Source organism: Electrona antarctica (genome assembly GCF_951216825.1).
Source record: "Electrona antarctica genome assembly, chromosome: 2".
In the NCBI taxonomy this organism is placed as follows: Eukaryota; Metazoa; Chordata; class Actinopteri; order Myctophiformes; family Myctophidae; genus Electrona; species Electrona antarctica.
In genome coordinates, this window is record NC_136807.1 from 6802590 (window position 1) to 6815174 (window position 12585).

The 12585-nt window shown below is 43.8% G+C and overlaps 1 protein-coding gene across 3 annotated transcripts in view; it reads left to right on the plus strand.

The window, feature by feature from the left end:
* The window catches only part of tafa5l (TAFA chemokine like family member 5, like), a 59591-nt gene extending 47994 nt beyond the window's left edge, over positions 1 to 11597 (plus strand). Inside the window, exons 4-5 of one of the 3 annotated variants that reach the window (XM_079529891.1) lie at positions 3919 to 3963; positions 10829 to 11597. In XM_079529891.1, coding sequence (XP_079386017.1) covers positions 3919 to 3942 — 24 coding nt within the window. In that variant the 3' untranslated portion in view covers positions 3943 to 3963; positions 10829 to 11597. Of the gene's footprint in view, positions 1 to 3918; positions 3973 to 10828 lie in introns of all 3 variants that reach the window. The other 2 variants (XM_079529892.1, XM_079529893.1) reach the window with 2 other exon arrangements.
* The last annotated feature ends 988 nt before the right edge of the window (positions 11598 to 12585 follow it).

Below are 12585 nucleotides of genomic sequence, written 5' to 3' on the forward strand. Positions count from 1 at the left end.
AGAAGAGAGAGAAACACAAAAACAAGGCTGCATTTTTCATATTACAAGATACATTCATTGAAATCCTCATACATTATCACTATAGGCTGAAAGAAGAGATCCCACTTTTTATAGAACTTATCCTCTTGTAGTCTAAGTATGAATGTTAGTTTTTCCATAACATACAGTTCCTCAGTAACTTTCACTTTTCTTTTAAATAGGAAAAGTAGACAAGCTTACACGTGTGGCTATTTCCGATACTTTTGCGTGACACTCTTGTACTATGAAGTAGGGTATTCATTTAAGAAGAAAAATACAAAGTTACTTAAAATATGGAGATACAAGGTATCAATATAATATGTGGACATGTGTGTAAATAACATTGAACCTGGATTATAGGATGGAAGGAGGCATGAGCGATACAGTAACAGTATAGAGAGAGAAAGGTTTAGGTTACATTATTGATTCCGTTTACTGGTTCACTTTCCTTCTTTTATCTTTTCATTTCCCAAGCCTCTCATGTTGCGTTTTCTATTTAAGAAGCTAGTTAAGTTCATGACATCACTGACAGGAGCTGATGTCTCCTTTGGCAATGCCTTTGTTCTGTAAGGATAAATAAAGCAACATTTCTTGTTCATTCTTTCTGCTGCCACCACCTATTAATCCAGCTCTTTATTTATTCTTGCCGCATGTTACTAGTCGCTTGTCTCTGACTCACTCTGAGCGAATGCGTTGCCCTTCTACTGTGATCACACACACACACACACACACACGCACACACACACACACACACACACACACACACACACACACACACACACACACACACACACGCACACGCACACACACACATTTCAGAGCACGTTATGGTCTAGATTCTAGGCTGTGCATCCATGAACATTATTCTAGACTTTAGAATAATGTTTATGGATGCACATAGCCTGTGGAATGAAAACGCGGAAAGCATCTCGACTCGCAACGTCATTTTCGTGCCCCTTGGATCTTTTCTTTTCTGTAATACTTACTGTATTATTATACCGCAAGCACCTCTACCCCGCAGTGATGAAATCAGTACTGAGAAATGTCTTGAATGTACACATTGGTCTCCCTACCAATGAACTGCCCGGAGTAGTTTCCTCATGATGTCTAACCCAGCCAGAGACGGAGAGCCGGCAGAGCCAGATGTTTCACAGATAATGTCATTTTTGGCCCTGTAGAACTTCGGAATAAGTGATGCAGTGTCTCTGCAGCAAGATACTATATATTTTTTTCTATCATTACACACGGCATGAAGCCTTGGAATTCATGGAGTTTTGTTTTGTTTTTGTCACATTCCTATAAGCCAATAATTTGATAACCGGCTGTGCAGAGGCTGCGCGCTTCCGGTAGGAGACACAAAGGACACTCTTTGGTTATCAAATTATTGGCGACAAGGATTGCGACAAAAGCAAAACAAATATCCATGAATTCAAGTCTCCATGGGGCGAGCAATCGAGTCGAGTACGCTTCGGTCCAACTGACCTTCATCCCCTTATATCCCCTTATTTCTTGATATTATGTTGTTCGGCGAGGGCCCTTACATGAAGATGACATTGAAAAGAAAAGGCGTAACGTTGTTTCCTGCATGTACTCAGGGTATTGAGTAGCCTATACTGTCTGTCCGTGTGCTTGTCAGCCATATAATAACAGCATTTCTAGGGGCTGCTAATAGCTAGTTTCTCTGGGAGTCTTTAGTTCATGAAGGCAGTGAAGTCCTTTATTACTATAGCAGCCCACTTTGACACCCTTTGAGCAGTAAACAAACAAGCTGCTGTAACTGAGGTGGATGTTCCGCTAGGCAGACTTTCTATGTTGAGGGTTTTATGGCGGTTGGCAGAATTACCTTTTTTTTTGCGGGTTGATTTGGGCAATCTGAAGTGTACTCCATTTTGAAGAGGCTTTGATCTTCCAAATATGCTGTTTTGATGATAAGGGAGAGAGTTTAATTGAATCGTTTAGAATAGTTTTGCCGGTGCCTGTTGGCACTCTTTCAGATCCCAGCCTTCATTTGAACTCTGGAACGTAATCATTCACGCTGATTACTGTATGCACACGGCAGGCTCAAACAAAAGCACCTATCGCCCCCGGCTGGGATACAGGAGTTTCACTTTCACCCGCAGAATGGGCAATTAGCAACTTGTACAATTAGCAAAATGCTCATTAGTGTCTTTCTATCCCCTCCTCAATCTCTCAATCCCCCCCCTCTCCCCCTTCCATGCCAGCGGTAGATGAATATGTCTGCAGTGCCGCTGGCTTCTTGCCTTGTAACCAGCATGGGCAGTGTGAGTACTGCTTAGCGGTTCATGGCTGGCAGGCGAGCGGGCCTCTCTGTATCCTGCCCACATCATCTCATGGGGGCCCACCTCAACCTTGTTACCCTTTTAATTAGTAGGAGCAGTTAATAGTCCCAACTTCTGCCGCCTCAGCACTCTGCTCCTGACTTCAAGAATCCCTCCGATCAATAGCTGGGAGCGAGATAGAGAGCGAGGGAGGGGATCGGTGGGGGTTCTATTGTGGGGAGAAATAAAGGTACAGCAGTGTCCGTCTTTAGATGGAAGGGAAACGAAAATCTCTTGTTTTTGTCTTTTCTTATTTTTCTAAAATGGCAGGGGAAGAAAGCGCCAAGTCTATGTGTATTGCTATCTATCATGTAGCTCTTCGCCCTCGTACATTTGAATAGATGGCACGATCTTGGAATTCCTCTCACACCGACAGAGAAAACACAGAACCGTCTAAACATTCACTCGACATTTTCTCTCCCCCCCCCCCCCCCCCCCCTTCAATGTAATCAAAGAGCCAAGAGGTTTGCTGTGAAGATTCTGTGTTGGCCCTATCAGCACTCCTCCCCCCGCACCCCTCGCCCGCCCTCGGCACCCGTTCTTGTTTTGATTTAAAGATGCAATAGAAATACTTAGCATTTAGATGACATGTTGGTGGATCACAGGTCTGCAGACGGACAGACAGCCACAGACAGACAGACAGACAGACAGACAGACACGTGGAAAGACAGGCTGGGTGGGCAGCAGAATACCAAGTTCACCCCGCTGCTGCAGAATGCCTGGCACAGCACAAGGGGGAGAGCAGGGGCTGCTGGGAATGCCAATGCGCTGGCCAGACAGCCGTCCCGCCTCAGCCGGTGCGATTGGCTGAACAGGCCATTAGCTTCCTGATTATGATTAGCCCGACCATTATCTGCACAAAAGTGGCTCATTCACCAACATCAAGAAGCCGAGGGAGCTGTTTTCTCCCTCCAGTCGAGAGGAAAACACAGCCATTTCGTGTCCAGTATTAACACATGGTGCGAAAGTGGGAAATGGCCAGCTGTTGCTCAAAGAGCTATAGAGAGGTGAATATGATCCATTAGATTATTAATTTGGAATCACTGTGGGTGGAATAGATTCATACTGTGGAAGCACGTGCCTTTGATTGATTGATCGATTGATTGATTGATTGATTGAATACTTTATTAGATAGAAATGCAAACAGCAACAGAGTAAACTTAGCACGTGTTAAAAGGATAACACCAAAAAAAAGTCCTCGGGGTCTTCTTTCCATTTGAATCCTAAGTATGCAATTCATAAAACATAAATAGCATCCCTCTTGTCCCTTAACCCCAGATGTTATGTCGGAAGTTACAAAAAGAAGCTGACCATGGAGGCCATTAGATGTAGCAAACGACAAAATAACCTTCTTTCTCCAACACATTGCCTTGGTTATAATTGGGAGCCAGGCCATCTGTGGTACAACAAGGACATATGCTGTTCTGCGTCCAAGGCCAATTCACTGGGGGGTGGGGGGGTGCATGATAGTTCTCATTTATTTTGGTAAAATACTCTGAAACTCTGAAGTGTTCGCTTCAGTTTTTCTGATGTCGACCTTCTCTTCTCTTCTGCTTTCTAGCCTTTGCCAAAGGAGCCGTCGTAGAGAGCTGGGAGAACGCAGCGAGTAAGTACCGTACGTTTTTCTTTCTTCTATGCTGAATTAAGCTCAGATACAGTATAACCTTGCGACGCATTTACACACACACAAGGACGTTTTCATTCCTTCATCTTGTGAAGCACTTTTCTTTTCAGAACACAGAAGTACACATTTCGTCTTTGAAGATGTGCATGCGATGATGCCAATGAGTAACCTTGATTTTTTTTCCAGCGCAGCTTTCAACATTTGAATCACATCTGGGTGAAACGCGGTCCTGTTCGATTGATATATGTAGCACATGAGGCATGTTCATTGTGAGTCATCTTAACCATTAAGGGCTGAAACTATTAATATTGTTTTCAAGGTTCAAGGTTCAAGGTTCTTTATTATTTGTCTCCTGAGGAAGAAATTTGTTCTTAGACAAAGGGCCCGCATGCAAGCGTAGCCATTATGCCCATGTCGCCGCAGAGCAGCGCCAATACATCTTTCTTGCAACATCAAAGAAAAAGAAAAAGAAAGCATCTTCAGAAGAAGTTTTGATTAATCGAATAATCGACAAGCATGTTTTGTAAGAAAAACATTTATTCATCATAATCTATCAACAACTTGATGGAAAGAAAAATCTAATAGATGTTTCATAATCAACTAAATCGATTTGTCTGTTTTACATTTCTGTGTTGCACAAACAACGAAAATAGCAAAGCTACCAGCACAAACCAATACATGGCGCCGCACTGTGAGTGAGCTTGTAGATCTGTTATTTTTGAACAAAAAATAGCCACTGTATTTTAAAGAAATGTTTAATTATTATTATTAAATTAAATTATTTTTTTATAGTCAATTAATTTGATTAGTCGGGAGTAACCTTTGCACCCCTAAATCACTTTCATCCTAGCCTACATATTTTATTATATTGTCAAAAATAAAGAATTAGCAAACATCTACAACGTCATATAGTCTCTCAAGACAGACTACTGTTGACTCCAACAGGGGGCGCTGTTTTAACTTTAGTTGCCGATGGGATTCTCAGATTGACAACCTCACAACGTGGTACGTTGTGTGCCTTGTTTCACTATGCATTGGATGACAAAGTCTTATTTAAGATGGGAAAAAAATAGAGATGATTTGAATCGAATATTTAAGAAAAGTCATTGAAGGGGAACTTTCTCAGAACTTCATGGCCACAAAATCCACTTCAAAATCTCAAAATCGGGGGCACGGTGGCACAGTTGGTAGTGCTGTCGCCTCACAGCTAGAAGGTCCTGGGTTCGATTCCTACTCTGGACGCTGTGGGTGCTGGCGGCGTGTTGCCTCCCCCTGGCCAGCCGGGGCGCCTGATGGAGGGGAAAGGAACTGGTTGGAATAACGTGTTCCTTCCACGCGCTACGTCCAACCAGGGAAACTCCCCCCTGACAGGTGTAAAGGAGCAACTTGGACACTCAGGCAGGAAGGAAGCATGAGTTCAAGTCCGTTGCTCTCCCTATGTCCCCCCATATATGGGGACTAGGTTGGTGGAGGGTGTGTAGAGCCCAGGATCACATTAGATAATTGACACACGGGTGAAAAATGGGTTACAAAATCGCGGGATAAAAAAAAAGATATAAAAAAAAATCTCTAAATCGGTCAGATTGACTGCTTAGACATGCTAGTGCTAAGTGGTTAACTCCACAGCATATGTTGTGTAGACGGTCGGATGCTTTAATCATTTATTCTCCATCAGGAGCCGCTCCCTCCACACTGGATTTAAACTCTAACTAAGAGACGTTTTTACTGTGTCCCTTTATTTAATTAATGCCGTCTTAACACGTGGGTATGAGACACAATTGGCTCCTTCTTCTCCCACCAGAATACGGTGCAACTTTGATCTGGCTCTGCAGAGCAACAGCGAGACGTGAAATCAAAGGTAGATGTTTTGAAATGCGTACGGCTGCACATTAACAAGGCCCATGGAGGCTACTTGAAAAGGAGAGGCTACTTTTAAGATGGCCAAGTCTCCTGCAGAAACAAGGAAGGAGAGATGTATTATTGGGGGGGAGGGTAATGGCATGTAATCGGAAGACTTAACCATTTACAATACGTGAACCCGTCGATTTACAACCCTAACCCGACAACTTAGTGATATGGACCCGAGTTGCAACTTTACTAGGTATGCACTTTTTTCACTCTACACTAAATCTCTTCACCAAAAATAGCCGATCTATAGATTCTGTGTTTTCAAATGTCCTTCCCTAAACATCATTGACTGTGGTAATTGCTCAGCGTAATTGACTAGCTCACGTCTAATGCCACGCGTCCGTGTTGTTGTTATGAATATCGTGTGTCTGAGTGAGACACACCCTCTTCTTCTTCTTTCGTGTATCATCCTCAAATGTCCAACTCAGTATCGAGTAGCCACGCCCTTGTCTCTGGTCCCATGCGGAAGAGGCCGGCCTCCGAAGGAGGTCTGTACAGGGGGCAGGTGTTAATGATGTGCTCGGCAGATTGCTCAGGCTCGCCGCACTCACATGCTGCACTGTCCGCCAAGCCCCACCTCTTCATTGATGATTTGAAGCAGCCGACTCCAGTGCGCAGGCGGTTCAGTAGGGTCCACTGCCGGCGTGGCAGGTCCTCTCCTTCAACACCATCACCCGGGTCAAGGATGTAGTGGTGCATACGGGAGGGCCCAGCAGACTCCCACTCCTGCTTCCAAGATGCCGCCAGCCATACACTGGTGGATGAGTCCTCCGGGATGGAACGAAACATGTCTTGTGCCGCCTTGTTGTAAGGGTGGCGGGACTTGAGTCTGTTTGGAGGCTCTATTTCCACTGTAGTGTTGTGTAGGATGTGCCAGTCGTGTTTTTTGGCTTTCCTTGCTAGTTTGATGGTAGCAGCCTCTCGTCGGAGGCCGGCCGGGGCAATTCCTGCAAGAACTGGCAGGTAGGACACAGGAGTGGGCTTCAGGCAGCCAGTTATGGTTCGGAGAGAGTACGTTAAAGGGTACGTTTTGAACAAAGTCCGACAGCGATGTGTTTTTGGCCACTGACTGTGTTTTGTCCAAATGTTTGGTCAAACCATGTGACTTCCTGAGAGCTCGCAATGTGTGTTTGACGACTGACCGTGTTTTGTCCGTGCTGCGAGCAGGTTGTGTGGTCGCTCTGTAATCGAGCGATAGAGAGAGGTAGGTAAACTATAGGGAGAGCGAGCGCTCCGTGCTCACCGCAGTTCTCAGAAAGCCCCGCTGTGATTGGCCAGTAGACCAAGACCCACCAAGCTTGGGTGGAAACAGTGGCGTGCACAGATAGACACTAGGGGTGCTAGAGCACCCCCCTGTCCCTTTCCCTCTGGACAAATTTTGAAAAAATAAAATAAAATAAAAATATATATTTTTATTTTTATTTATTTTTGTACATTGTACACTGTACAGTATGTGGACCATGGTGACATTGATCAATTCTTGATAAAAAGCTTCTAAAATATTATTTAGGCCCCAAAATCTATCTATAAATCTCACACTATATTTCACTTGAGCACCTGCCCCTCTAAATGTCTGCACGCCACTGGGTGGAAATGTAGAGTCGGTGACATATCACGGCCACAAAGCACAGGCGTGAATGGCACTTGTCTATGACTTGGCCACCTGCGCACAAGGCTGCGATAAAACTTGCATTGTTCTTATTTGCATTGTGGGTGTGGAATTCTCTCAAATGTAATAATAGGTATGACTTGGGGACTTACCGTATGTTCCGTTGAGCTTTGTTCCCTTGGAAACCATTGTCAAGGTCGGTTAGTTGCATTCAGGTTTGCCCCAAGCTTACGTGCAGCAGGTGAGCCTACAGTAACTGAGTGCTTTTCAGGGCTGCAACTATTGATTATTATTTCCTTAGTGATTATTCTATTGATTATATTTTCCATTCATCGAATAATTGAGAAGCAGGGTTTTGAAGGGAAAAAGTGGTATATAAATGAACCCATTAACTACGTGAGCCCTATTTTATACTTAGCCTTATAGTCACTACGATGTCGTGCAAAGATTATGAAAAGCCGATCTACAAGCTCACAAAATTGTTGTGAGCTTTTAGATCAGCTATTTTTTTTTATTATTGCCTGTGATGAGATGCCCAAATTAGGGGTTGATTATTAATCAATCTTTTTATTAAAACCCAATCTGTGCCAGGAATGTCAGGTTACGTTTTAAGCAGCAGGTACTACCTGTGCCTGATCTCTGGTACCTGCACAGCGTTTCTATTGTAACAGGTGGCATGAATTGTGTTTTAAATGACCGATTACACCAAATATCTCTTCACAGATCTGTTCAAAACACCCTCAACAAAACACATAGCACAGATAAACATATATCACCAAGACAATACATAAACATGAGGTCACCACTGTACACAGAACCATTGGCAGCCAATAATAATGTCACCAGCTTCAGACGTTCTCACTGAAACCGACAAGACAGGGGTGTGTACTTGTAAATGGTAAATGGTGCATTTATATAGCGCCTTTATCCAAGGCACTTTACATAGATTGTGCATTACATTCAACCATTCACACACACATTCATACACCGATGGCAGTGGAAACCATGCAAGGCACCAACCAGCACATCAGGAGCAATTAGGGTTTCAGTGTCTTGCTCAAGGACACTTCGACACTAACTCTGGGGGAGCCCACAGGGTTCTAACTGGCAACCTTGCGGTTACCATCCAGCCACTCTACCCCTGAGCCACTGCCGCTGGTATGTGATATGTGCCATCGATATTGTCCTTTTCTTTTTGCTGAGGTTTGCGTGATCTGCGCAAAAGGACAGTTAACCCATTTTGGGCGGGAACCCCTTTTGGTGTTTTAAACATTGTTATAATTTAGCTATTGAAAAATAGCAGATCTACAAGCTCATAGCGTGCCACCGAGTGGCGCGCTACGAGCTTGTAGGTCTGCTTTTTTTTTTTAAATCGTGAAAACATTTATTTCAGAAAACTGGAGGATTTAGAAGGATTTTTTAAAATGTTGAGGTCAGGCCTAAATGGGTCAAATGATAAGGGACAATATCGGTGGCACCCAACTGTATATTTCTGATTTCCAATCATGCACATTTTATAAGACCTAGAGCTAGTGGAGAAAGTTCAATTTCCCATTTTCCACCACAGAGCTGTGTGAGTGTGACATGTCATGCTGATCCTGTGCCGTGAAAATCATGGGTATGAATCATGGGTCTCTCATCATAAGTCATAATAACAGCCCACTTCTGTACAGATTCCAACTGTGAAAGGCTTCAGCCCTTCTGAGCCCCATTTGTGACCAGTTCTGTTGAGAATGGGACTGTGGAGGTGGGGTTTAAATTGGACTGTCAGCCGGATGATTAAACTAGCATTAACCACTTTCAAACAGACGTTCCTATTTTGGGCATGTCATTATAGGTGAACCTTTTAAAAACAAATCCAAAAATGTCAAAAGAACAAAAAGAAAGGGAAACTAGAAAAAGTGCCCTTCTGGGCACAGGTCTCCACCAGGAGGATAGGACTGTGTGAGATGTTTGGCAAAATGTTTAGGAGTAATATAAACATGTTTGCCTTTGATGGCAATTGGATGATTTGAGGCATTTTGTTCCAAAAATGTGTTTTTCAAAAATCAACCTATAACAGGCCAATGTGAAAAGGGTGGGATATATTCCTCAGCCTAGTAAGAAAATGTGTGAAAGATTTCACGTAAATTGCACGCTGCGTTCATGATTTGAGGCTTTTGTTCAAAACGGGGCAATCTTGCAAACTGTGAAAGCTAATTATAGCCAATTAGGATGGAATATGAAATATCGGACAGATCCGACTTGAGCACATGACCATAGAGATACTGTGTAACGATTTGTGAGATTTTTGGACAGAATCTGGAGGAGTAATATCAAAAAATGTGTTTTACAAAAGTCGGCCTCCTGGTGGCGCTATAAAAGGCAGATGCGGAAAATGCAGGTCAAAGGTTTGTCCTTGGCATCAAGGGAGTGTGTGTGCAAAGTTTGGCATCGACCGGGTTAACGGTGCCGGAGATTAGCTGGTAACGGACGGACGGAAGGACGGACGGACGGACGGACGGACACACACACACACACACGGACGGAGTGCAAAACATACTCTCTCCCCATGCCTTCGGCCTGGTGGAGACAAAAAATGAATGGTGTAGTCCACCATCACAATTCCAACACTTTCAGAGCGATTTGATGAACGATAGAAATACTCAACAGCCAATCAAACTCCATCTAGATTTACAGGGCGGCGGTGGCTCAGGGGTAGAGTTTCCGGATGGTAACCGCAAGGTCGCCAGTTCGAACCCGGGCTCCCTCAGAGTCAGTGTCGAAGTGTCCTTGAGCAAGACACTGAATCCCTAATTGTTCCTGATACTGGTTGGTACCTTGCATGGTTTCCGCTGCCATCAGTGTATGAATGTGTGTGTGAATGGGTGAATGTAATGCACAATCTATGTAAAGCGCCTTGGATAAAGGAGCTATATAAATGCACCATTTACAGGATGTCATGTTCAACAACGTTAAACATGTTGACAGAATGTTATCGTTCATCAGTGTGGATGATCACATCGATAGCGTTAAATAGCTATCTTCCTAGCTGTCATTCTTGGTATGGAAGGCCCTTTAGGTTAATTTATACTTTATTGCTCAACTGTTTTCTGTGTCACATTGACACCTTTTCATTCTTTTATACACACTTTGAAATTCAACAAACTATACATTTTCCTTTAGCATAACAGACAGATAGCAGATACAGAAAAGACTGATAAGCTCAGCCCAGCACAACGTTCCTGGCACCTGGTAATGAGGTAAAGAGACATCATATAGGGTGAAATGGCTTCAAACTCTAATTCCCCCCTGTTTTCCCCTCCTCTTCCTCTGCCCACTGTCATGCAGGTTTATCGACATCTATGCTGCAACAGGGACTGAGGCCAATCGCTACACCATCACGTCCACTCACCACTGCAACGCTCATCACTGAAACACAAAGCCCTGACCTTCACTGCAAACCCCTGGAAACCCTCCCATCACCACAGTAAAACACCCTCGGCTCTTCAATTTGGTCCAATAGCACTCTGAACTCTCTGAGAGGAGAGCATCATGGCAACACACCTGTAAAGAACATTTGTGGTTGGTTTTGAACTACTTTGTATTGTTTTGTGTGCCAGCATCTGTCTTCTTGGGGAGGGCATCTCGTGGACATTTCTTTACTAATGGCTTTGCTTAAAATTCATGACAAGGACTCTTAAAAACTCAGAGCCCCACCCGCCCCCCTGTACTTCTTTACCACCACTGCTGTGGATCCATCCAAGGTTTATTACAAACTACAACAGAGAGTTGCTGGATGACTGTGCTCGTTTGTAAAGAGGAAGATTCTTGGGGATTCCAGCCATGCCCCCTTGTGTAAATGGTAAATGATGCATTTATATAGCGCCTTTATCCAAGGCACTTTACATAGATTGTGCATTACATTCACCCATTCATACACCGATGGCAGCGGAAACCATGCAAGGCACCAACTAGCACATCGGGAGCAATTAAGGGTTCAGTGTCTTGCTCAAGGACACTTCGACAGTAACTCTGGGGGAGCCCGGGTTCGAACTGGCAACCTTGCGGTTCCCATCCAGGCACTCTACCCCTGAGCCACCGCCGCCACGTGTGTCCTAGTGTACATGTGGTACAGTAAAACTAGCTACACTCTAGCCTACATCAACTCCAGATTATTGAGCAGACATTTTGCAACAGCATGAGACTCTGTGGGATTGATATACAAACTCATTTGGATGCGACACCTTCTCCAGTGAACGAGGTGACTGGACGGACTGGGGACGACGGTGACCGTGCGAGTGACATGGGTACATTGTTGACTGACGTGGCTCATATCGTATGTACTGTATGTGATGCAATTGTAGACTAGCTATATCCCCATACATTTTCTTCAGTAAAATCACCTGCACACTAAACTGGTGTGCTCATCGGACATCCGTGTATGTATGAGTGTGCTGTGTGTGTGTGCTGTGTGTGTGTGTGTGTGTGTGTGTGTGTGTGTGTGTGTGTGTGTGTGTGTGTGTGTGTGTTCGTTCATGCATGTATGTGTGCGTGCCGTGTGTGTGTTTGTGTGCACACATGTCATGCGCACATGCAAGCGCGTGCTGGGGTCTGTGCATCCTGAGATACACTGTGAAATAAATCATATACAACATGTCATTAATACTCTTGTATATTTTTGGGACATGTCCAAATCAGACTTTGGCGGTTTTACATACATTGGACTCATTTGTATTCATCATGAACTGTGTTTAGACATTGATTTTCCTTCTTTGGTATATAGGTATATTTATAATGGGGGGGGGGGGATATTGAAAGAGCTGTCGCATAATTTAAATTCTGTGATTAAAATCCATTCGTGAGCGATGAAATGTATTTCAGCGTTGCTGTCTAAAATGCATATGTTTTGCTATGCAACATATCTGGGTCGTAAAACAGAATGTGCAGTCGCCTGGCTGCAGATGTGTAATATACTTGAAATAGCGAAATGCATTTGCAGTATTTTTTATGTGCAACACATATCATTTCAGCAAGAAGTAAGGAAGAAAATGAGAGAAAATATTGGGAATTAGTTTGTCTTTTCTTTTTCTTTGTCAGAATTACAG